Raw genomic sequence first — 24,160 nt, 5'->3', positions numbered from 1 at the left:
TGCCCTTATTACAGTGAGTAAATCAGGGTTTGAGCCATTAGGCTGGAGCCTGGGGCCTACGCTGAGAGGGCTGACATGACAAAAGGTCAGCCTCTGTCACACACGTGTAACAATTTGCATAATGGAATTCTGTAACTTATCTGAGGGAGGCGGTAAATGCTCACCGTCTCTGGCTTCCCGGGCTTTTATGCTAAGTACTTACACCAGAGTCTGCGTTTCTTGTGTAAATACACAAGGAATGTCTGAACTCATGAAATCTTGGAGCATATATGACTCTAAAACAGAAAGGGATCGAAAGAGAGGCAGGCTCCAATTTTGTATACAACTTCTTAGAACATCTGCACACCACCAATGTGCTCACAGCCATCCCTGCAAGAAAGAGGACCTCCCTTCGTTGGGAAGGAGTCCCCAGCTGCATACAGTGCAGATTTTCCCACTTCATCAGAAGTGTTTAACCCATAAAATTACACAACAGTCATTTGTGGTCCTAAGGCCACACATAGCTTTTCCGCAAACAATTAAAACTGCGATACTTTGCACAGGGGAATGAGCCAGCACCTCTGTCTGTTTCTGAGAATAATATTTCCATCAGACGGCTTGCTAGCATGCTGTGATGGGAACGGAGGATTTCGTCTTTCCAGTAACCCCTAACATTTTGATTTTGCTTCCCATGTCCTGCTTTTAAGGCAGAGGAATTAAAAAATAATCCATGGCAGAGGAAGATAATGCCAGCCTAAAGTGAGAAACACTTGTGAATCATTTTCTTCTCGTGGACAAATCCTCCCAATAAACATCAATTTCTGAATAAAATGAGAAAAATAGTCCTGCCTGCATGGGCTACGTCAGCCTTATACAGCATTTAATCCTGACACATACACCACGACAAATGCATGTTTGCATGAAACCTCGCCAATCACGGGTTTCCAAATAGTGTTGTTGTTGTTGTTGTTGTTATTTGTTGTTTTTAGGTAGGTCATTTAAGGATTTGGAAAACCAAGGAGAGAGAGTACTGTGTTATGAGACCTAAACCAAAAGGACTATAAAGAGACCCTGTCAGAGCCAACATGAAGCACTGCATCTTTGATTTTTAACACAATGCTGGAAACCATTCCAAGAGGCAGCAGATGGTTTTACAGTTTATGTAAAACTATAAAACTCCCTCACTCTATCAAACAGGCACTGCTACAAAAGACATCTTCAAATCAAATGAGGCAACACCAGGGAGGTAGGCCAGCTGTTGGGGTGCATGGCTGAAGATGGAACAGGCGTGTTACAATGGTTTATTTTCAAGGAAGAAATTACTTGAATTCTGTGAAACTGACTTATTTACAGCTAAATGGACAGAGTGGCATGTTAAATGATAAATTGCTGAAAAATATGATTTTTAGTTCAATGTAACTAGATTTATAGAACCTGTCTTCCCCTGGCGTCTTGCGAATTGCCCAAAATGAGCTGGAGTAGATAAAACACAGTGTGGCATTTATAGTTACAATATTATCACTGAAACAATTTTAAATGATTTTAAGTTAATAAAAGAGTATTGATTCAAAATGATTTTTCAACACCTAAAATGTGTGTGTGAGTGTGTGTGAGTGTGTGTGTGAGTGTGTGTGTGTGTGTGTGTGTGTGCATGTATGCATGATAGAGTCATTTATAAAAAGCATTCACAGCACATTCAAAAAAAACAAAATCAATCCATTTCCTTCTGGTACCAATTACCTACGATGGTTTTGAAAGGCAAACATTTAGCAGCATGAAATATATATTTAATATTGGTTTTCATTAATATTTTTGACTTAAGCTAAACGGTAATGATTTTAAAAAACAGAACATTTACTTTAAGCAGAACTCTTGTTATGTCAAAAATATTACGGCACAAAATCAAACCACACACACACACACACACAAAAGCCCATATTAAACTATCCTCCTTGATTTTCTGAAGAAAAAAATAGCTAATCTTTAAGCAGAGGGCAATTGAAAACGACACATATAGACTTACCCAAGCAAAGGAGAAGACAGGCTGTATAAAGTTAAATTCCTGTCTAATACCTTGACTGTAATTCTAATAAGCCACTACATTATTTCAATTAGCAAGGGGAAAAATTAGGTTGAAATGGGTACAATTTATTTTGTCATTATTGCTAAACTTTCTTGTCAAATCAGACCTTGAGTTGAAAGGTTTAACTGTAGCTTATCTTGAATTATAACTTTATTTTAAACTTTTGTATTTTACTCCAGCAGAAGGCTAAGTATACACTGTGTGCATTCCTCAGGTCTAGTCATATTAAATTCTGATGTTAAACAGAAAGAGGAAACCATATACAACTAGATTAATTTATCTCAAGGGAAAAGAACGCATTAATAACCAAGATAATGTTTTCATAAATGTTGGAATCAACTGTGCCTTTTCACTTTTTCATTAGAAGACACATTAGGATAAAGTTATCTCGCTCTCATCTACGAGTCATAACTGTTGAGAAAGAGTCTGTTTTCTTTGAATGGTCAGAGAGACTCCCCTCCATTTCACCCCACCCCCACCCCTGTACATCCAAATAGAATTAAAGCTGGAGTCCAAGTCTTGTTAGAATCGATGTATGCCAGCAAAGGGCTGCTTAATGTTTTCTGTAATCTTTTTGATTTAAAGTATCTAAACATATTATTTCTCAAAACACATTAAAATCCCAATTCCAAAAGAAACTGGCTAAAATATTTTTTTAAAAAAAGACTAATTTAGATTTTTTTTTTAAATTTGGTTAGCTTGCTAATCTCTTTAAACTGGAAAAAATTAATAATCTTAGATCATTACTGAGAGGGGGGAAGACTATCCTCATAAAAACATAAGGAGTCAAAACACTTTGAAGAATACAACGCTGTTTAATGTTCTGTTGCTGCGTTTTGAACTGTTGGGATTATACACAAGGAAAATATTAACCTAAAAAAATGTTTGGCTGCACGCTTACAAACAAATTCTCTGTGGTCATGCCCACCAAATGCTTAACAACTCTTCTCTGAGCAAAGCAAAGCTTTTAATGACTAATCAAAAGGAGTAACCGATGTGAGTTGGTTTGTTCCCATCCTAACCCTTCCCGTGCATAGTAGAGGACAGAGGCAGAATCATACAATGAGCTGTAAACCGAAACAAGAAGCCATCACCTGCTCAGAAACGGGAACGGGGAAAGTTAGCCATCCATCTATTGTACTGCAATAAAGATAAGCAGCCCTGCAGAGACCTATCAGGACCTGAGTATCGAATTCCAAGCAGGAAGACGTTCCTTCAGCCAATGACTGGATAGAAGAAGCATGAGAGCAGTTGGCTTTTAAAATGATGGAGCCACCATTCAATCCCTCTTAACTGTCTTGAAAAATCTGCTTCAGGTCACCCTGATATTTCAGGTGTCTAACATATTATTTAAGTGAATAATTATTGTGTGAGTCACTAAAAAAATAAATAAATAATTGTGAAGCCTTTCCTGTGACGATCTCTAGTGGACTCCAACCACATATTCTATCTGATATAAACAACGAGTAAACTTTTTCAGAAATAAATAGAATGCAGTCTTGAAGTCTAAAATTTAAAGGGCAATTTAATGTTTATGCTTCCCTGTTATTAAAAGTGATTTTTGATTCAAATGATTATGTCTCATAAATCACGAGGCTTAAAATTTTTGTCATTATGTATTTATTTATTTATTTATTTTAATGTTTTGTTACAACAGGGTCTCACATAGCCTAGGCTGTCCTCAAACTTCCTTTGTAGCTGAGGCTGGCCTTAATGCCCGGTTCTTCTGTGCCTCCCACAGAATGCATAGTTTTATATTGTGCTAGAGATCAAACTCAGGCTCTCATACATTGTGTACAAGCACTCTATCGACTGAGCTACATTCCCAGACATTCATACTTCCTATCTTAAAAGTAATTATACTAATAAAAGTCTATGCCTATCTTAAAAAGTGTTCTGTCACTCCAAATAGTTACCGCCACTAAATAACCCCAGCCAGTCACATTTTTTACCATCTCTCAGGAGACGTTTTACATGGCTGAAATTTTAATATCCCCTCAGTCCGCCAAATGTATGTCATCCTAATTATTATTTCAGAGGGCTGATAAAAATTAGATTGTGTTCCGAAACAGGAGTAGGAGCCTATAGATCATTCAAGCACAAACCTAGTAGACCTCTTTTTTTTTTAACACAAAGAACTAACTTTATATATCTTCCTAATACACTCAACTCATATAACCCAAACAACAGGTGAAACTCACTTTAAATCCATGGAGATATCAAGGAAAAAAAAGAAAAACAATCCTATTACTATAACAAAATTCTTCCTCCATCACGTACTAATCAAAAGCGTAACAGAAAAGTCCCATAGTTCTCAATGTTAATATGTATTGTCGAAGTCTGTATGTGTAGTGGCTTCTTGCCAACATCCCAATCACTCAGAGCCTTCTAGGAAAAAAAAAAAAAAGAACTATTTTTTCCCCACATTTATAGCTTTGTCCTCCCAAAAGTCTAAAAATAGTCAAGCATCAGAGGGCAAGAACACGGGATTCACTTTCACATTTTCAGATAGAACATATCTGTACCAGGACTGCTCCGTGGTTCCCCTGGGAGGCATCGGCAGACCTTTAACAATGTGATAGTGGAGTCTTTAATAACAGCGCTGGGGCCTGCAGGGTGCATGGGTGGACGTCATAAACTTTAAAGCACACAGGAGGTTACAACTGAATTAGTGAGACAGGAAAACCATCGAGGAAGGTGTCCAAGCCATCTGTGGGCTCATTATGTCCTGCTTGTCAGTTTTGCTACGCAATAGCTCTAACTTACACCTCCAAGTAGTTGAGTGGCAAGCCCCTTCCTCCTGCCCTGTTTTACTCGTTCCTTTTCTGAACTTTTCTGTTGTTGTTGTTTGTTTTTAAGAAAAGCCTCATTTAATGACATAAATATGCCCCCTTTCCCCCTCCTCACTCAAGGATTCCATCCAGAAAGGCAAAAAGTGTCTGACTGCTTTCCCAAAAATGTTTAGGAGTGATCAGGAAACTGGATCCAGAACTCAGTGGGTAACTTCAGAGTAGGAGGCTCATGGGCTGCCCTGGTCTCACCTTGGGCTGCCAGGCTGCAGGCTCTCTTGGCCATTTCTCCTCCATCAAGGGAGACTTTGAAGACAAAGCCCTTGGCCCCCTGACCCCAGTAGTCACGTGGTGAGGGTTCTGGACAATGGCTCTGTTTTCCACAGCACCCTCTCCTGGGCCTAATACGAAGCTGGCCAGAGGGAACCCAACAAATATGTAAGTGGATGATTATATTGGAAGTTTTAGTGGGACAGCTCACCCCGAGAACGGTCACATTGACAAGCCATTGAGCCACACGTAGCCAGAAAGCACACTGTTGCTGAGACAGCCCTCTACCAAAGTGCACTAAAGAGAACCTGGTCCCCAGCAATTAAGGACCTGACTTTTCTGAGGATTCCTCCTTCATTAGTTCGCCTGGCCCAAGATTCCCATTACCTCAGCATCTGTCCTCTAGTATCTAATATTTCATAACTAATTATAATCCCCTCTCTTCCGGAATGGACCTCAATCATCAAGCAGTTCCCAGATTAGGGCTTTTTCAGACACACTGTTTTAAGATAATAGTCGAGATTAATTTATACCAAAATGCCATTACCTCTCATGTTTTGATAATTTACTTGGTTGAAAGCTGTACAATTTCACTTTGTCAGAAGAGAAACCAAATCTTTTAAGTTTTGATTTACAATATCATCCACAAAGGAGGTTGGGTACTTTCAAAGTTCTAGAACATGTTGGTCTCTCACATTCAACACTTATAAGAAAAAGCAGAAGTTTTAGGAGATCTAAAACTGGCCCCAAAATTGCTCTGTAGGCCCAAGTGACTTTGCATCTCTGACCCTCTTGTCTCTACCTTCCTAGCGCTAGAATTAAAGGCGTTCTCACAACCTTCCGGTTTAAGTGCTGCTGAGAAACAACTCCTTCTTACTTGGCAAGCAAGCACTCCACCTTATCTACATAAACTTGTTTTCATCTGAGAAAATTACCCAAACTCTGCCCTCTCTCTGCTGCAGCTCCAGGCACAGAGACCTATGGGAGGAGCTGGGAACCTAGCAAAAAGATCACCTGGCTCTACTCTACCTCTGCCCCGGCTCAGTCTCTGAGTGTTTGGCTGGTTCCTTTTGTCCTGAAGATTTAGAAGCCCGGGGGGCTAATCCTTTATAGTTCGAACCGAGGCAGGTTACAGTGGCTGATTTCCAGAGCCAACAGTTCCCGTGGCAAGTCACACTTGTCCAGCATCCCTTCTGCTGAACTTCTGACGTCAGCCCTCCACGGCAGAGGAGAATGTATTCTCTACACCAGTGGGGCTGAGAGTGGGGATAGGGTGGGTTTCCAGGGGCGGAGGGTGAGGTCCTGAGACCCGGCCCAGGCTGGGTGATCAACTCGGGCAGCTTACCTCCCAGAGATGCTGCGTGTTCCTCACTACGCCGGTCTGCACTTTCTCCGGGGACAGAAGCACGCCCTGGAAGGGCCCAATCCAGGTGCCCTGCTGGATCCTCTGCGCGGCACAGATGCCATACGCCAGGCCTGGCACCGTGCTGGTACACAGGCACACCTCCCGCGGCAGATCCCGAAGCCACTCGGGCAGCTCCGGCGGGGGTGCAGCGGCGGCCGCGCTGCTGGTGCCCACGAGCCGGCGCAGCGAGTGCAGTGGCCCGTGCATGGGGCACTCCCCGTTACGGTTGTCCGCGCACATATCGCAACCTGTGGGTGACACCGGGGAAGGAGGGAAGGGAGAGCGTTAACCTGGTCTTTTTTTTTGGGGGGGGGGGGGGAGAAACGGGGGGGGGAATCCTCGGGAAACTCCCTAAACTGCAGCAGGTAAGTCACCTGTTGGGGAATGGGACACCAGAAGGGCGCCAACGCCACAGGGAGTGGGGAAGGGACTTGAGCCACCTCCTGGGGACTTGCAACATTCAAATACGCCTACTGATATCCACGCAAGGCTTACATGCTAGGTTTGGCTAACCAGGTGTGCACGACCGCGACTTCTGCTTCCCGTCCAGCTTGCCTACATCTCTCTACCCAACACTTGTTGTTTTGCCTTCCCTCTAGCCAAAGGTAGCCAAAGGTGTCTCAGGGTGTGCTTATCTTCTCTCCCTGGAGAAGTCTGTCTCTCATCTGACCATTTATCTCACAAAGTCGCAGATAGTGCACGGATGACTAAGATAGTACTTGATGCTGCTCTTCCGCTATCAAAGCCAGAGTGACAGATACAAACACACTGGACTCCGAAGCTTCCTACACTACCTCGGGAGCGCAAACTCCAATCCCGGTCCTTTAGGAGTTAGGATCCCAGTCTCTGTCACTCCAGCGAGTTCACGCAGGAAAGGGGAAGGGGGAAATGGGGGCGGGGGGGGGGGCGAGAGGGGGGATGTCAGTTGTGATTGTGTACGCAAGTTCTTCCCAGAGACCAAACCAAATAGGAAGTTTAAGGATCGAGGTAAAGGGTTTTTAATGATCGGGGTAATGATTCCATTGAGCAGGACGGAAAGCCTGAGCCCAAATTAAATGAGATTATGTTATTTGAAGCTGTTGCTGACTTTCCCCCAGGGCAGACATCACACAAGGAGATTCCTACACTCCAGGCACGCTGCTCCAAGGCACCCAGTGTCGTTTGACTGGACCTAGGCGGAAAAGGCCAGGCAGCCACTAGGAACTAAGCTTTCAGCGATCACGCTGTCGGAATCGCAGAGCCTAAGGGTTATTAATGGGCCTGGCGGAGCCGCTGTGTCTGCTCCCTGGTGCAGCAGGCCTCTGCAGAGGACTCCAGCCTCAGCGACTCAACCTCCTGAGTCCAGCCTCCTTGGGGACGCCCAGGGTTCTTCTGCTGCCGAGCCCTGTGTCACTGACCCTGGCACTTGGGGCTCTTGTACTGGTGGAGATGGTAAGAGCCCGGTAGCAGGATACCTGAGTTGCTCTCTCAGCTTCTTGGCACCTTCCCCTTTGTCTCCATGGCAATTAGCCCTTGTAGATGACTCCAAATGTGCCATGTCTATGCTGAAACTGTGAACCACCCAAGAAACGTGTTATAAGTGAAGGGTTCTCCACAAGGAGCATTCGGTCACAACCCACAATAAAGAACCCTTGCCAGGGCAATTGCAATATCAGTGGTTGACTATGTGAGCATCCTATCTGACCAGAGGTGCTTCCAGGTCAGCCGTGTCCTCCCCTCAGTGAGCAGCCACTCTATTCCAGCTACGATTGCCCAAGAAGTGAGGAAACCTGATGGTTACCCCTTAGTGGCTGTCTACAAGACTTCTTGGAGAAGTCTTGTAGACAGATATGCTTCTGTGCCTCCCTTAACACAAAGGTAACTCTCCTCCTTCAGCATCCCAGGCTAATGTGAAGACTTTTCAAGACTCCACTTTTGACCCCAGGGACTAGATGGAAGTAGGTGACACTCACACCAACTCTTCAGAAACGCATATATTCTCCACTCAGCCTCTCATGCCTTTACGTGTGAACAACAACACGAAGAAGACACCGCAGAAACAAAATGACAACAATATTACCCCCTCCCCCAGTACCTTCTATGTGCCACGTGCCTGCCTTGCAGCAAACTGCCACGGTGGTATCTAAGTGCCACAATTCCCATTTTTGCAGATGAAGCAAAAGACTCTTTGAGAACACTGCTACTGAACCAAGGGCCAAGAAACTAGAAAGAGACAGCAGAAAGATTTCACTCTGCCTGACTCCACAGCCTTCAAAGGCAGAGATTTAGGAAGACTAATGAGGGCAAGGAGAATTTTATATACCAACTCATGACTCGATCAATAGAATTGAAAGAGTTTACTGATGTAACCATTTGGGGGCCAGGAAAAGAACTCAGGCATGATTGAGTTATAGTTATAGAGATAGTTCTCTCTTCCACACTCATGGGCTTGAGGGAGCTAAAGTACAAGAATAGGAAAATAAATAGCCAGCGCCCATAATTTCAAGACGTCTGCTTTCACAGACACGTTAAAATGACCTTTCACCACCTGAGCAAAAAAAAAAAAAAAAAAAAAAAAGAAAGAAAAGAAAAACCCAGCTCTTAAAAAATGACAATGAGAAAAGGCAACGTGCCCATGAAAATAAATATAAGTCACCCAGGGAGTGCTTGACTGATTTTCTTTTCTGGTTCATTCAATTAAGTAAAGACTGAGACAGAGGGGCGGGGGGAACCTCACAACCTAATAGCCTGTGGCAACAATTCTATCACCTCCCACGTCTCTACACGTAGCATCTCATCATGTATGTGGATAAACCGATTAGAAGCAATTAACTCCAGTCACTGCCCCCACGGAAGACAAGAAGCACACTTCAATCATATTTGGAATGAGTGACAGCTAAACTCATTTCTAAATCCCTCCCTGTTCAGTGTGTTAGGTAGGTTTGATTGTTCTCCACAGCATACTTTAAAAGTAGCATTTTGTAGTATACAAAACAAAACAAAAAAAATCCAAAACAAAACAAAACAACAAAAAAAAAACCCAAAAATCAAAAACAAAAAAACCCTAAGGCTCCCCCCAGATCTAGAAGACTATATCCTTCATTCACAAGTGAAAAGTGGGCAAGCCTCATCCAGGCTAATTAGCTCACTTAATATGTGTCTTAATAAAAATGTAAAAATATTTCTGCCAGAAAAGTTGAGCAGTTACCATCAAAATAAAGTTATGTCTCGTCTCCAACATTTTTTACCGCATGCAAAATCTCTTGGACTAAAAAATATTTATTTCTAACCTGTCTCAGGGCCCCAAAGGAGCCTGGGGAAGTTTTAAACAAGTGACTTTTTTCTCGAGATTGACACACAGTCACAAGTTGGCAAACATAGTGTTTTCTAGCCTGTGAGCCACAAACACCCACATAGAAAGGTTTGAAAGAGAAACCAGCTAGGTGCTCTAACTTTTCCCTACATGGCAGTCCAGGCCTTAAGAACCAGGTTTTTTTGTACAAGTTTACAGTTATACACACGATGTTTTCAAATGTCACTGTGCAGTATGGAATTACAGCCAGACAGGTCTCTTTGGGAGCACATCTGCCTAGTGGGTGTGAAGAAGGAAAGAGGGTGAAGGTGGGAAACTGGCTCTTGCCCACAGGCCTTCACTTCATTTCAATCCTTCTTACTGTGTGAATGTTTTCAGAGGTTTTTTGTTGTTGTTGTTTTCAGCTACATGTACTATTTAAAAAAAAAAAAAACCAACGCTTCAAATGAACACTATATGAAGCAGAACACCGAGTCTATTTTCTCATTTTAAGGAAAGGTGAAACATTTCAGGGAGCTTGCTGAGAGGTGAATGTGGGCACCGGTAGGGCTCTCTCCACAAAGCTTTGTCCGGGAGTGTCTCCACACTAGGCTTACTCCACACTAGGCAGAAGCCATCTCCAGTTCTTCCATCCCTCGGTTAAGAAAACCGAAGAGTAACTTAGAAGCCTGCTGAGCCACACCGCTCAGGCTGTAAATCCTTCTGAGCGGCAGACGGGTCGCAGCCCTTAGGCCAGAAGGCCAAGCCTTGAGGGGCCAGGAGGCATTGATCAGTCCCCGGAGTGCCGCCTGCTGGCAACTCAGAGTCCAAAGCCCCTGGGGGAGGGGGCATGGTGGCCTGGGGGGTCCTAGGGCAGCCGGGCCAGCCAGGAGCCTCACTCTGAATTACTCTCGAGGGCTCAGTCATGCCCTGCGATCACGTAAGCAGGATGTTGACAAAGAGTCATGCACAGCTGACTGGATATGCCTTCCCCTCCGAAGGATTCTGTTTAAAGGCCTTCATCCAGCTTCTATCCTCGAAGGGCTCCCAGGGATGGCCACCAGGAAGAAAAGCCCGTGGTCATGGCCTAGCTCTTTGGGATGCTCTGAAGATTCTGGCTGCCTGGGATGCTCTAAAGATTCTGCCTGCCGGCAGCATGCAAAAAACCCCTGGGCTTTCTCAGCCTACCCTGCTGGCTTGGCCCAGGAACCAATGAAAGAGACAAAGGGGGAGAGGAAAAAAAAGGAGGGAGGGAGGGAGAAAATGTGGATTTTATTTGTCTCCTGGTGACTGTATTAATAAATTAAATGAGAGCGCCAGGGTGTGAGGGTGAGAGAATATTGCACGGAGATAAACCTGGCCGCCCTCTGCCCCTGCGAGGCCGCCATATACAAGGCAGAGATGATGAATAGGAGCAGCGAGAGAAGATCGAAGCGGGTCTGGGCTGGCTCTACTCTCTCCTACAAAACTATAGGGCAATTAATTGTGGCTTGTCCCCTCATCCTTCATCTCCTGGTGGCACATATCGATGGAGATTACTGCTGATGGACCATTTTATCACCTTAAATAAACAGTCGCCACCTCTTCTAACCTCAATCTAATATATGGCTTTATGTTCAGTTTCAGGGCTCTGGATAAAGAATGATGTAAAATAGCTAAATCATGCGTGTTACGAGGTGGGGTCGGGCCTGTATACAAAAAAATTCGAGAAAAAGAAAAATAGAACAATATAATAAGCCTGCACACCAACACGGAAGTGTCTTCTCCCAGGGAACCAGGTCTGAGTCACTTGCCAATATACTAGATGGGAGTAAAACAGGGTGTGTCTTCTTAGCACTAAGAACAGCTTCTCAAGAAGTGCTCCAACAATGAAGCAGGGAGAGATTAGGATTAAGTTAGGAACATGTGACACTCCCGAGTTTCCCACATCCCCCAGTACAGCACCCTGCAAACCCACGCACACCAATCCTTCACTACTCTCAGGCTCTTCCCCAAATCTTTGGCGAATATGAAGCTGCCAACAACGAAGCCTGCAACCCTTGCACAGCTATGGTTCCCAAAACCGTTCCCTGCACCGAAGTACTTTCCTAAATCAGAAAGGTCCGAAAGCATCCGACACTGAGAAAGTATAGCATGACCCAACTCTATGCCTTGTTACCAGAACAGGCTCATTTCCAGCCTCCTTCTCAGTATGTAGCCAGTCGGTCTTCACAAAAGAAATTATGAAAAGCTAACTCTGTGGAGATGATCAGGGATTCTCTACTCATACTCCAGACATGCCCAATGACGGTCTCTCAGCATCCTCCAGGAGTACTAATAAGGACTCAGAAAACACTTCAGCTGCCCAGAACTGGAGAAGAGACCACTGGGATGCAGCCCCATGGGTTCAGGCAACCCAGCAGCAAAGAAGGACTGTGTATGTATTACACATCGCAGCACTTGACTTTTAAGGGAGAGGGCAGCAAGCAAAGCCCTGAGAGCTTTGTTGCAAAGTATGTCTCAATCCCTTGCAGTCAGGTCAATAGCAGGAACCTACAGAAGGAGCTCACTTGGGCTAAGGAGTGTTTGGCATGACTGAAAATCTGATAGGAAAGAGCTACAAGCACATTGACCATGGCATCTGTCACTTGTGCCAAACAGAGTCTTAAGGTGTGGCCGATCAGTTCTGGTGCACATTACTAACCATGGGCAAAAGGAAGAGAAGAAACATGGAGGCTCTTTTTTTGCCTATTAAGAGAAGAGACTAAAAGCTACTTTAAATACAGTTACAAAGGGATGCTATGCTAAATGATTGCTTTAACTTTACAAAAAAAAATAAGTTTAAAGAGAAATGGAGAGAGAGACGGGGGAGAGAGAGAGGGGGGAGAAGGAGGAGGGGGGAGGGAAGCTAGACGTGAAAAATTAAAAGTACTTCAGCTTCTCTTCTGCCTCCCTCCCCTAACCCCCATCCCCATACAGTACAAAAATGAGGGGAAGCTTTTGTTTTCAGTCTTTCAAGGAACCAAAATACCAACACCCAACGCCCCTGGAAAAGTTTTAATTCTTTGCATTTCGGATTTGTTTGAAACGCCTAGTTAGATTAAACCCAGTCACTGCTCATCTTCAAAACACACCATACACCTAAGCGAGTGCCAAGTTTACTTGCCCAGGACCGGACGTTGTTTTCCCATTACCCAGAGCTGTGGTTCCTTTCCTCCCAACTGTTCCTTTAATTAGCAACCAAAAGAGAGGTGTAACAGTCTAGCTTCCTGTCTTTTCTCCTGCGCTTTAAACACTCAATCAGTCTGTTTGACTTAAAAGAAGATACCAGACCACTAACAAACTATGAATAAATAAAAATCACAAGCAATTCTCTCCAACCTGGGTTCCGGGGAGCTATCTAGGTAACAAACTGGTTCATATCCATATGTCAATTAGTAATCACTCCTAATTCTTTCTCTGATTGGTGGATGCTTCCTCTAGTGAAAATATGTTAAGTTTCACTGCCACATTGTGAAACACACACACACACACACACACACACACACACACACACACTTACGCATCCCCCACAACCCAAAGCCAGGGTTGGTATCTTTTCCAACCCAGATTTAATATAGAGAAATGACTGCAAGCTTGGATAAGGTGCCCCTAATCAGCAATGATTATATTTCGCTTAGCAGTAAGAACTACTGCCAAGTTTTCTATTTCACACTTTTAAAAGAACTGGTTGTAAGACAACATCTGGAAGAAATTCACGAGAAAACACACATCTTTGAACTCGATTAAGACAATGCAATTTTATAAAATGTCTGAAACCCTGAAATACACGAATCTTCTTAAACTCACCAAAAAAAAAAAAAAATGGAACTGCAACTCTTATCACAAACCAATATTTTACCCTCAGACGCTAGAATTGAAAAAGGTAAATTCAACTTCTGTATTTGGTGCTTTGGCTAGTAGTTGCTACCTCCATCACAATAACTCTTTGAAGAAGAGTGACAAGCCTCAATCATGTGTCTAATGCCCATTGTTCTTTCTTAAAATCAAATCAACAACCTAGGAATCATATTCTAATCATATTATTTCGTTTTGGTGAGAAATCAAGAAGTCTAAGGTGTGATAGACATTCTGCAGGGAGCAACTTATTAAAAATAGAATAAAAGTACATATTTATGATCTACTTTCTTATACAGAAGCCAAATGAAGAATAGATTGTAGAAAATCGATGGGTGAGCGCTACTGTAATGTAACTCACTCTTTCTCTCTCACTTGCTTTAAGGTTCTGTTGGGAGGTTTGGAGAGATTACTTAACACACATGTCTTTAAGTGTTAACATGTTATAATTCTTGAAATTACCAAGAAGTAACAGATGCATATGAGCACACATTCTTAATCCTTCATTGAGGGTTTTGTTTCGAAATATCAGAATATAACCATTTTAAGACAGGAATTTGAAATTGTGAATACAAAAAGCTTGGGATGTTCTGATATGTACCTAGTCAGTCACCATTTACTTGAGGAAGAGGTAAGTTTCTTTCGCTAAATTGCCATCACTTCTAACTTTAAAAAACAAATTATTTAAACGAAGAAAGCAACACGGGTTGCAAACAAGGGTTGCTGAAGAATTCAGGATCTGCAAAGAACGACACTGTCTCTAGATTGGAATTTTTCTTCTTATTCAAAGCCCCCCGACCCTTTCCTTAGTTTCTAAATAAAAAGCCCGACTAATAATACCTACCTTCAGGAAGAAACTGACTCATTGTCACAAAAAATAAAAATAAAATAACGACAACAAAATACCCTACTGCTCGCGCTCGAAAACCCTCGATAATCAAGGGACCCGAAAATGAGCTGCCACCGTTAACTCCATGGAACATAGATTGAGAAGCAAACCCTGGTTTCCACGCTCCCTAGTCCTGATCAGGCCAGGGTTCACCGGGCCAATCCCGGCCGCCAGCTGCCAATACCCGCCTGGCCCGGAACACTGGGCGGCACAACCTTGTAGGTGTAAAGCGGGGTCTGATGAGAGCTGAGAAACAGAAGCCCGTGGTGACACCCAAGCAACCCTCTCTTCTCAGACGCCAGAAAAGTTTTCCCATAGTGATCCGGGTGGCGCGGGACAGCGGCTTGAACTAAGATCCCGCCACCCTTCACCCGTGTCACCTTCCTGAGACCCTACCCGCCTTCTCCACCACTACTTGCTGTCGCCAGCACCCGGGGCAGAGCGGGCGAGCTAGGACTGTGGCTACGTACGGTTGTTGGGGTCGCTGGTGTGCTGGTTGAGCGGGATGATTTCCATGCGCTGCTGCCCGTACAGGTAATAGTCCAGCTCCTCCGCGCTGCAGCGGAAACGTGGGACGCCACGGCCGTCCCCCACGCTGCCACCGCCGCCGCCGCACTTGGCCGGCCCGGGGCCGGCGGAGGCGCCGAGGCACAGGTCCTTTGGGGGCAGTGGCTCCGCGGCCACAGCAGCAGCAGCTAGAGGAGCGAACACCGGCATCTGTGCCACCGGCAGGGCCGAGAGACCCGCCAGCGCAGCGGCGGCCGCGGCTGCGGCGCAGGAAGAGGCAGAAGAGGCAGAGGTGGAGGAAGGAGCCGGGGTGGACGAGAGCGAGGCAGGCCGCGGCCGCAGGCCGTCTGGAGGAGGCTCGGCGCGCTCGGGAGGAGGAGGCGGCGGCGGTGGCGGTGGCTGCAGGGGCTGTGGGGCGCCCAGGGCGAGCGCGGCGCCACTGGCTTTGAGCGGGCCGCCGCCGCCGCCTCCGTGCGGGAAGAGTTGCTGCCAGTGCTGCAGGTAAGCTGGGTCCACTTTGAGGAAGGCCGAGCCGCCGGGATCCCCCGGCTTCAGCATGTCCGACGCCTCGAGCTGGGAGGGCAGAGGAGGAGGAGCGCAGAGTGAGCTGGATCCGGGTCTGGACCAGACGGGGCGTGCGGGAGGATCGCACGGAGCTGGGTGGAGCACCTAAGCCCCCCTTCTCGGATCCGGCACCACGGCCCGCGGTACTGTCGTCCCCGCTTCCCAACTCCTCCTGGGCGCAAAGTTTACTCGGAAGCCTGGGCGTGCAGCGCGGAGGTGACTGCGTGCACACGGTGCCGCCTCGCAGCCCGCGAGCGAACCCAGCTCCCAACCCCGCTCAGCTGGGACCCTAAGAGCCGGCGCTTTCCGGCACAACTCCGGGCAGGACGTCTCCCTCCCGCCCCCAGCAAGCGCCCTGGAGCCAACCCGAGGCGAAGTGGCGCAGCGCCGGAGCCGCGCTGGCCTCAGGCGCCGGGAGGCGGGACAGTCTCGCCCCCCGCCCCTTGCCCCAGACCTCCAAGCTCCTGGTGCAAGGGGCCCGCGCACCGCAGCCCCGGTCCAGCCCCACCGTACCTGGGGACTGAGAGCAACCGGCGGGGGCTAACGTTCCTGTGTGCGGGAGGCCGTTTCGGTGCACGGGGCGGTGAGCGGGAGCCCCGGGTGAGCTACATGACCACAAGCCGGAGGGCACGGAGAGCCTTAGAGACCCCGCAGCCTGGAGCCCTCTCCGGAACGCCGGCAAAGGACACGTAGGCCCGCGGAGGGCGCAAGAGCGGCTCCGCAGAGAGCGCTGGAGCGCGGGAGGACGCGGGACGGAGCCGCCTCTGGCTGCTGCGCTCGGCCGCTTTCGGAGCTTGGGCTCTGCTCTGGCAGCCTCTCGGCTGGACACGTGGGTTTTACGACAGCACCAAATACATGTGTGTGCGTGTGCGCGTTTGTGTGTGTGTGCGTGTGTGTGTGTGTGTGTGTGTGTGTGTGTAACCGCGCGCTTGTGGATGGAGAGGAGAGGAGGGAGAGTGAAAAGGGGAAGAAGGGAAAGGGAGGGAAGGGAGGGGAGGGAAGGAGGGAAGAAGAGAGAGGAGAGAGGAAGGAGAGAGAGGAAGGAGAGAGAAGAGGGAGGGAGGGGAGGGGGAGGGAGGGAGAGAGGAGGGAGGGACGGGGGGGGGGGGGAGAACAGAGCAGGGCAGAAAGGCGAGGAAAGAAGGAGTAGGCGGGAGCAGGCCAAGGGAACGTAGGGGAGGGGAGAGGGAAGAAGGAACTTCAAACTAGGCTGGACCCGCAGACTCCCGGTGCGTCTCCGCCTCTCCCGCACAGACACCTCCTCTGTACGCGCACACACACACTCACACACACACACTTTTTTTTTTTTTTTTTGGCGTGACGACTACGGCTTGCTTGTTGTACTTTTTCTGTCCGCAATGTATCTTTTTCTAGGTGCGGGCTCAGTGTCCTGATCCCAAAAGCTATGGAAACACACAAACAGGCAAACATCTTCGGGTCAGCTGGTGATGTGGTGAAAGCAGCACACACCGCGGGAGGCGCGTCCACCCCAGTCCCCACAGCGGAGTTTGCTTTTCAGCCGGGTTCAGATTTTCCCGGAATGCTGTTGGGTGCCAGAGTTGACTCGCCCGCCAAGCCATCTCTAGCGTGAATCCTCCGAAGAAAAAAGTTGGGGGGGGGGGCCGAGGTGGGGCACGCTGTGCGCTGGCATGAAACCCTCAGCCCGCAGCCTGAGCGAAGCTGGAGGGCTTGGGAGCGAGGGTCTCTAAAGACGATCCGGCCCTGGACTCCAACCTGGCCCGGGAAGAGAGGCAGCTGCAACCGAGCCTACATCTAATGCTCAAGCACCTTTATTCTGGGTTTGCCTTTCAGGATTCTTCGCCTCTCTTTGATGTACCTGGAGCCTTACATTTGTGCCTTAACTACTCTTGCCGCCGACGCCTGCCCTGGGAGGTCAAATTCGGGCTTCTTTAATTCAACTCTAGTCTTAACTGCTTCTGGAGGCAAGCGCAGCCCCGTCCTACCGTGCCATCTCCCAGAGCTCTGAGCTGCAGCAGCTTCACCACGCAAGATCTAGCATCCACCTACTAGGCACTCGCCCCAAACTCTTAGCTTTCTGGCATTCACAGTACTCGGTGGCAGAGGGCAGTGACAAACTCTGTGAAATTGGCCAACTCCGGGGCTTTCTCCCAGCCAGGGTTCTGTCTGCACCTTAAAGAGGAGGAAAAGTGACATTTATCTTCCCACAAACAACCCAATTTATTTAACAGTCACCATTCCGAACAGGCAATCCCCATTCTTTCCTAATTTCTTCTGGTTCCGTTTTCTCTTCCCACCACTCATTTTGTCCGAGCATGGGAAACGCGCTGTTTAGACTTTGTCCGGGTCTTGGACAGAACGCCTCCCTCCCGGTTGGAGCCTAGTTGGACTGAAAATGTTTTGACTGGCGTCGTTATGACAAGGTCATCCGTCATTCCTGGATAGATTGATAGCACCCAAGTCTGAGGCAAGCACCGCGAGGGAAAACCCACTGCCTTGTAGACCCCGAGGCTAACCAGGCAGTCTTCGAAGACTTCAGACAACTCCCCAGAGGGGAGGATGAAGTTCCAGGCCCCTTTCAATTAATCTGTGTCCAGAATTGCTGTGGCTGATGGGACCCTGGGAGACAGAGCAAACTCTTTCTCACATTCCCCTAGTTCATTGTGGAGCGACCAGGTTCTCTATGGGAGAACTTCTAGGGATGGAAATCTAGACACACTGCCCACCTACTCATTTCTAACCAAAGCCAGCTTATTTGGTCCTCTAGAAAGGGATGTACTAAAAAATTGCAACCCCCTTACTTCCCTAGAAAGTATCAGGACTTTGAGATGCTCATAGCAGCAATTGCTTGGGAGGCCTCCAGCCACTCACAGGTGGTTAGAGAGGGTGGGCGGGGCGCTCATGTACGTTCATTCTAGCAAAATCAGCTGCAGTTAATGATTGCTTAGGACGTGGGAAGCGCATATATTTAGTGTATCTAGCAGCCACGCCGGCACGGCATTATTAACCAACCCCCTTATTGCATACAGATGGTGATCAGAAGGTTCTGAGAGGTTAGGTTGGTTGCCTAAGGTCACACCATTAATGAATGATTGAGGCCCATTCAAAGCCCGCTCAGTGGGCTGCCAAGTATATTTTTTTAACTACATTAGTCAAATCTCTACTCATTTCATTGATCCTGGGTTGGGATGTGGTGGGGTATCACAGGAGACTCTAACGTGCTTCCGGAATAAGGAATTAAGCCGATGAGGAAGGCCCTCTCCTCCATTACGCCTGGTGTAGAATATCCCCACACTCCCACATCCCCACACTCCACTGCCAGGCATTCCAGAGGTGCTGGGCACAAGTGGACCGTGAGGAAACCGGACCCTAGATGCTAGAGGACATAGGGAATTTCCTTGAATGAGGAAGTCAAGGTTACTGCCCAGAGGGTCCAGAGCAAAGTAGGTAGGTCTCCAGCGGAGCATCTCCAGAGCCTCTGAAGGATCCAAGGCGCGACTGGGCCAAGGTCAGCATGGGTCCTTGTACTCTCGGCGGAGCACAGTGAGCCTAAGCCGGCCAGCTAGCTGCTGCGAGGGGTCAACGCTAGCAAAGTCACTTTTCCACCGGGGCTGACCCTCACGCTGCCTTGGTCGCGGTCAGTCTGCAACAACTTGGGGATTTCAGAAAGTGAGCCCACTGACCCGAAGAGGTGTGTGTCCCTCAGATCTGCTGCCTTCTCTCAAGACTTAGAAGATGGGCAAACAAATCACTCCGACCACTTAGGAAGCGATCAAACCTGCATAAAAATCCATCGCTCTGGAATCGATGGGTGCATATTTGCTGGGAATTTGTTCCAGAGGAATGAATAAGGAGCGAGAGTGTATTAGATGCAAAAGGGGGACACGGTAGTGTTTTTCTTCATTGATTAATGACCTCTAAAATAAAACAAGTGGGAAGAGGAGTCGGGATCGATAAATTAACTACCCCAATTTATCATTTCTCCAGGATTCCGCCCCCCCCCAAAATCTCCCTGGAAGCCATTGTATCCTTAGCTGATCAGGGAAGAGGGGAGCTAGTGGGGGCAGGGAGACAGTGGGCGGCGGACAGAAAAGCAGGAAGGTGGTCTGTGCAGGAGGCGCTCCATCTGACTTCACTTGACATACAATTAAAAAGTTTGCTTCCATATTAATTAGTTTTGTTTATTGGTGGGGGAGGGAAACAAATGGCCATCACCTTTGACAGGACTCCAATAAGAGATTCAACAGTTCTCTTCTGCCCAGGGTGTTCCTGTTTCTAGATTTAAGGTCACGGGTGGCTGAGTTAATAATTCATTAATATAGACATTTATTCAGAAGTTTTTTTTTTTTCTGAGATCTGCTCTCCCTGCCTCCTCTTGGAGATTTATTTTCCTGAGAAGTGGATGAAGAGGGGCTGCTGGTTAAGGGGGGGGGGAAGAGGAGGTGGACTCTGGTTACAGCTATGAGAGACCCTGAGTGGCCATCCTAGTGGATAGGTGCCTTCAGGTTACCACCAAATCTCTGGTCAAAACTCTGCTTGAAAATGTGTCAACTCAGGCTGGTGAGATGGCTCAGTGGGTAAGAGCACCCGATTGCTCTTCCGAAGGTCCAGAGTTCAAATCCCAGCAACCACATGGTGGCTCACAACCATCCTTAACAAGATCTGACTCCCTCTTCTGGTGTGTCTGAAGACAGCTACAGTGTACTTACATATAATAATAATAATATATAATAATAAATAAATCTAAATAAATAAATAAATCTAAAAAAAGAAAATGTGTCAACTCTTGGACAAGGATTCAGGCCCTGGTGGCCCTTTCTCCCACCTCTACTTCTTTCAATCACGGTTTAGAGTTTAAGTGAAGACACCTCCTCTAGGCTCCGCCCCACAGTTACTTGGCAACAGCCAGGTAGGTCTGCCTACCTGCTATAAAAGGGTCTGCTTGTCCCCCTCCTCACTATCTTCTCCTCTTGCTTTTGCCCCCTTACCCTTTCCCCCCTTTCTCCCCATTCCCCCTCCCTCTCCTTCTCCCTCTCTCCTCCCCCCTCCCCTGTGTCTCTACTTCCCTCTCAACTATCCTCCCCAAGGGGAAGGAATGCCTCAGCATGGGCCCCACAGAGACACCCTTTTACCCACACCATACCTTATGCCTCTACCAAACACATCTCTGGCTTTTCTTCCTTCCTTTTTATAAAATACAACAATCTCAGGGAGGACCCTGGAGTTAGAGCAAAGGAAACTCTTTTCAAAGCTCCCTACATGTTTCCCAGAGGAGTTTTCAAACTTGCCCTGACCTGGAACTTAGGAGCTAACTTCCTAGGGGCACAAAAAAATAAATAAATAAAAATAAAATCTACTTTGTCTTTTAAAAATGGGACCCACCTGGGGGGGGGGCATTATAAAGCAAAGCCTAGAGCCCAGGCCCTGGGGTTTACACTCTAAGGAGATAGAGGCTGGGAGGGAAGGATGTCTGAGAAAAGAAGTGTGATTGGATAGCATAGGGGTGACTAGGAGGAAAAGAACAAATCCAGGCAGAGGTGAAGACACACAGCCATTGGTGCTAGGCTTCTCCTAAAAGGAGTTGGATGAGATTTAGGCAAGAGGACACCAGTATTGTCCTCTGGATGGGGCACTCAGTGGCCCAGGTGCTAATGCAGTCAAGGGGCCTTTGGGAATAAGAATTCTACCTTTGACCTACTGACCTCATTGCTTCCCTCCAGACACTGTGAGCTACTGGGTATCCTTCCAGGATATCTGCTCACCGAGTTGCCTCTGCGTCTGGTGACTTAAACTGACAGTGATCTACCTCCAGTTGTCTGGCTCTAACTCTCTTCAAAGATGAAATGAAAAGACCAATGTGGCTTTCCATCTGAAGAAGACACTGCCTTGTAACCCACTTCCTAGAGCCCAGGTGTCTGGTGAGTGGAATGCATTGGAATCAAGAAAGCCTACTGTTTATTTGTTTCGCTCTGGCCTTCCCACTTCTATGTCCATGGTGAGAAGTGAAGGGGGTGGGTGGTTGAGGTGGGGAGCATTCACCTTCAGCTCCTCAGACTCTGCCCTTTCCCCAGAAGATGCAGCAGGAGCCTTGGTATTCTGAAGACACACCTTCCTCTTCAGAGACACTAACAGCTTAAATATTCTCTCGGGTTTGTTCCTATCGCAGTCTTGCCTATGAAGGCAAAGCTTTTCATCAGCCAGGTCAGCGATAGCCTCTGGAGCCAGGAGGTCAAGATAGCCATCTCCTAAGCATTGTCTTTTCTCCTTCGCAGGAAATGCAGCAGGACACTCTAGCTGCTTTCACCTTAGTCACCAGTGTCTGTCTGTGATCCCACAATGCTTCATAGCCACCCTTGTCCTGATTTGATTTGACCCATTGACCTTGAGTTGAAAGGCTGCACAGTATATTACAATCCCCGGGGCCATCTATTCCCACAGGGAAGCCTCTAAATAGATCCTTTCCATTCACATAAAAATCAGGTATTATAATTTGATATGCTTCTCTGAATTAAAATTGTATTGGTGGCAGTTAAATCCTGTAAAGACTTAATAAGCTACCACTGGGTAAAAACAGCAAAGCAAAACAGCAGCTCTTCTTTCTTCCGATCTTGAGATGACAAGGTAAATAAATGTAAATAATTAGACAGGGTAATCTTCTCCTTCAGATAGCCATGGATTCCATGCATTCTCTTTAACCCACCATCTTTTCTCCAGGAATTAAGTCTTCAGTTTTTCCAAGAGCCCGTAGAAATATACAAACCCAAACTAAAGTAATCTACAAAGGCATAGATACCATCTCATGGCCACCTGTGGTGTGGGAGACATGACTGATAGACACCTGTGGGACAAGCTCCTTTGAAGTTCTAGCAAATGCTGCCTTGTTTTAAGAGAGTCTTCCATGGGTAATCAGGTGTGGAGCTTGTATACTTTAAGTTCTAATCAGGATGAGGCCAGCATGTAACCGTGCATCTGTTAGAAATTAGGAACAGATGCCATGTAGATTTGCATCCTGAAGATTGCCAGTTCCTGGTATGTGGTGATGAGATCCCCTGCATGCCTGGCCACAGCCTTAAGGGGTCAGGATAGCGTCCAGTTAGTTCCATAAGTGAGCAGGTCCAGAGGCTCTCTCCATGCACCCTGTTCTCCTAGATCTTGCATCTACTCGCAGGTGCTCTGAGAAGTCCTTCTGCCCCTCATCACATACTCTCATAGACTCAGATTCCCACTCTCCTCTTAGGGTGATACTAAGCATGTACTAAAAAAACATTTCCAATGAGTCTCTACTCTCTATGTCTAAGCCTAGTACTGGTTAGTTTTTGTCAACCTGACATAAACTACAGTCGTGTGGGAAGAGGAAACCTCAAGTGAGAAATCGCTCCCATCGGATTAGCCTGTGGACGTGTTGGTGGGGCATTATCTTGATTAATGGTTGATGTGGGAGGGCTTAGTGTTCTGTGGGTGGGACTACTTCTGACCAAGTGGTCCTACAGGTGGTAGGCAAGCACACTGAACAAGCTTTAGGAACCAAGCCAGTCAGCAATACTCCTCAGACGAGTCTGTTTCAGTTTTTTTCCTGGTTTCCTTCAATATCTACTACAAAGCTATAAGATGAAATGAACCCTTCCTCCCCAAGTTGCTATTGGTCATGGTGTTTATCACAGCAAGAGAAAGCCAAGTAGAACAATCTCGTAGTGAGGAAGAGGAGAAAAGAAACTCTCTTTTTCTGTGCAGAGATGGGAAGCTTGTTTTAAAGCCCAAATAAAGAAGTGGGGCAGGTTGTTGAAAAAGTCAAGAGTAAAACTCTGGTGTCTCTGCGACCCAAGATTCCAAGCTGTGGAAGTGTTTCAAGGGTCAGCTTTCCTTCTAGAACCAGGCTCTAGAGCCAGCAAATGACGTAAGAGTTCAGAAGAGAAAGCATCCCTCTGGTCTAAGATGATCAACAATGCTTCAGAAATGACCACACAACATGGGCCACAAAGGCTCTTCTACCTGCAAGTGGGTGGGGTTAGAATGACAAGGACATTCTAGGAGAGGGACTGAACAAGGAGCCAAGGAAGGATGACACAAAGAACCTGCAAGACAGGGAAATCCTTTATTCATGAGAATAAAGAGTGGCTGGTTGGCTAATTTCTCTAAGAGCCACGACTATATCTTCTTGGTGAACCCTGAGTTACCTTTTATACATTTGGGAAGATGCTCTCATGAGTGTTCTGATCTAACACATATTTAGGTGTGAGTCTGAGAGCCAACATACAGCTGAGACTGTTACACAGTTGAGAGGCAAAGGCTAAGAAGCTGTGCAGGAATATGGGTTTGAGAGCCTGGCAATGCCCCTGCCTGGCTCTGAATGGCACAAGCTATCGTTCTCTTATTCACCTTTTGTGAAATAATAAGTAAACAAATAAATAAGCAAGCAAGCTGAGAAGTTCAAAAGACTAGTGATCTAGAGCCCTTGGAAGAAAAATAAAAAGCATGTAAAGAAATGTTTCAGAACAAGCAAAATCATATCCCAAAGATCCAATTAGCCATTAAAAAAAGGAGAAATTAC

At 46.8% G+C, this 24,160-nt stretch overlaps 1 protein-coding gene across 5 annotated transcripts in view; it reads right to left on the bottom strand.

The window, feature by feature from the left end:
- Prdm6 (PR domain containing 6) overlaps positions 1 to 16,240 on the bottom strand; it is a 111,950-nt gene extending 95,710 nt beyond the window's left edge. For 4 of the 5 annotated variants that reach the window (XM_017317889.2, XM_011246904.2, XM_017317890.2 and 1 more), the window contains exons 1-3: positions 16,147 to 16,240; positions 15,033 to 15,642; positions 6,467 to 6,774 (exon numbers count right to left, since the gene is read on the bottom strand). In XM_017317889.2, the coding sequence (XP_017173378.1) occupies positions 6,467 to 6,774; positions 15,033 to 15,627 (903 nt within the window). In that variant the 5' untranslated portion in view covers positions 15,628 to 15,642; positions 16,147 to 16,240. Of the gene's footprint in view, positions 1 to 6,466; positions 6,775 to 15,032; positions 15,650 to 16,146 lie in introns of those variants that run through there. The other variant, NM_001033281.3, reaches the window with a different exon arrangement.
- Between the last annotated feature and the right edge of the window lie 7,920 nt (positions 16,241 to 24,160).

The sequence above is a fragment of the Mus musculus genome, chromosome 18 (genome assembly GCF_000001635.26).
Source record: "Mus musculus strain C57BL/6J chromosome 18, GRCm38.p6 C57BL/6J".
In the NCBI taxonomy this organism is placed as follows: Eukaryota; Metazoa; Chordata; class Mammalia; order Rodentia; family Muridae; genus Mus; species Mus musculus.
Note: the sequence above shows the minus strand (reverse complement) of the source record. Positions and strands in the feature narration are given on the sequence as shown.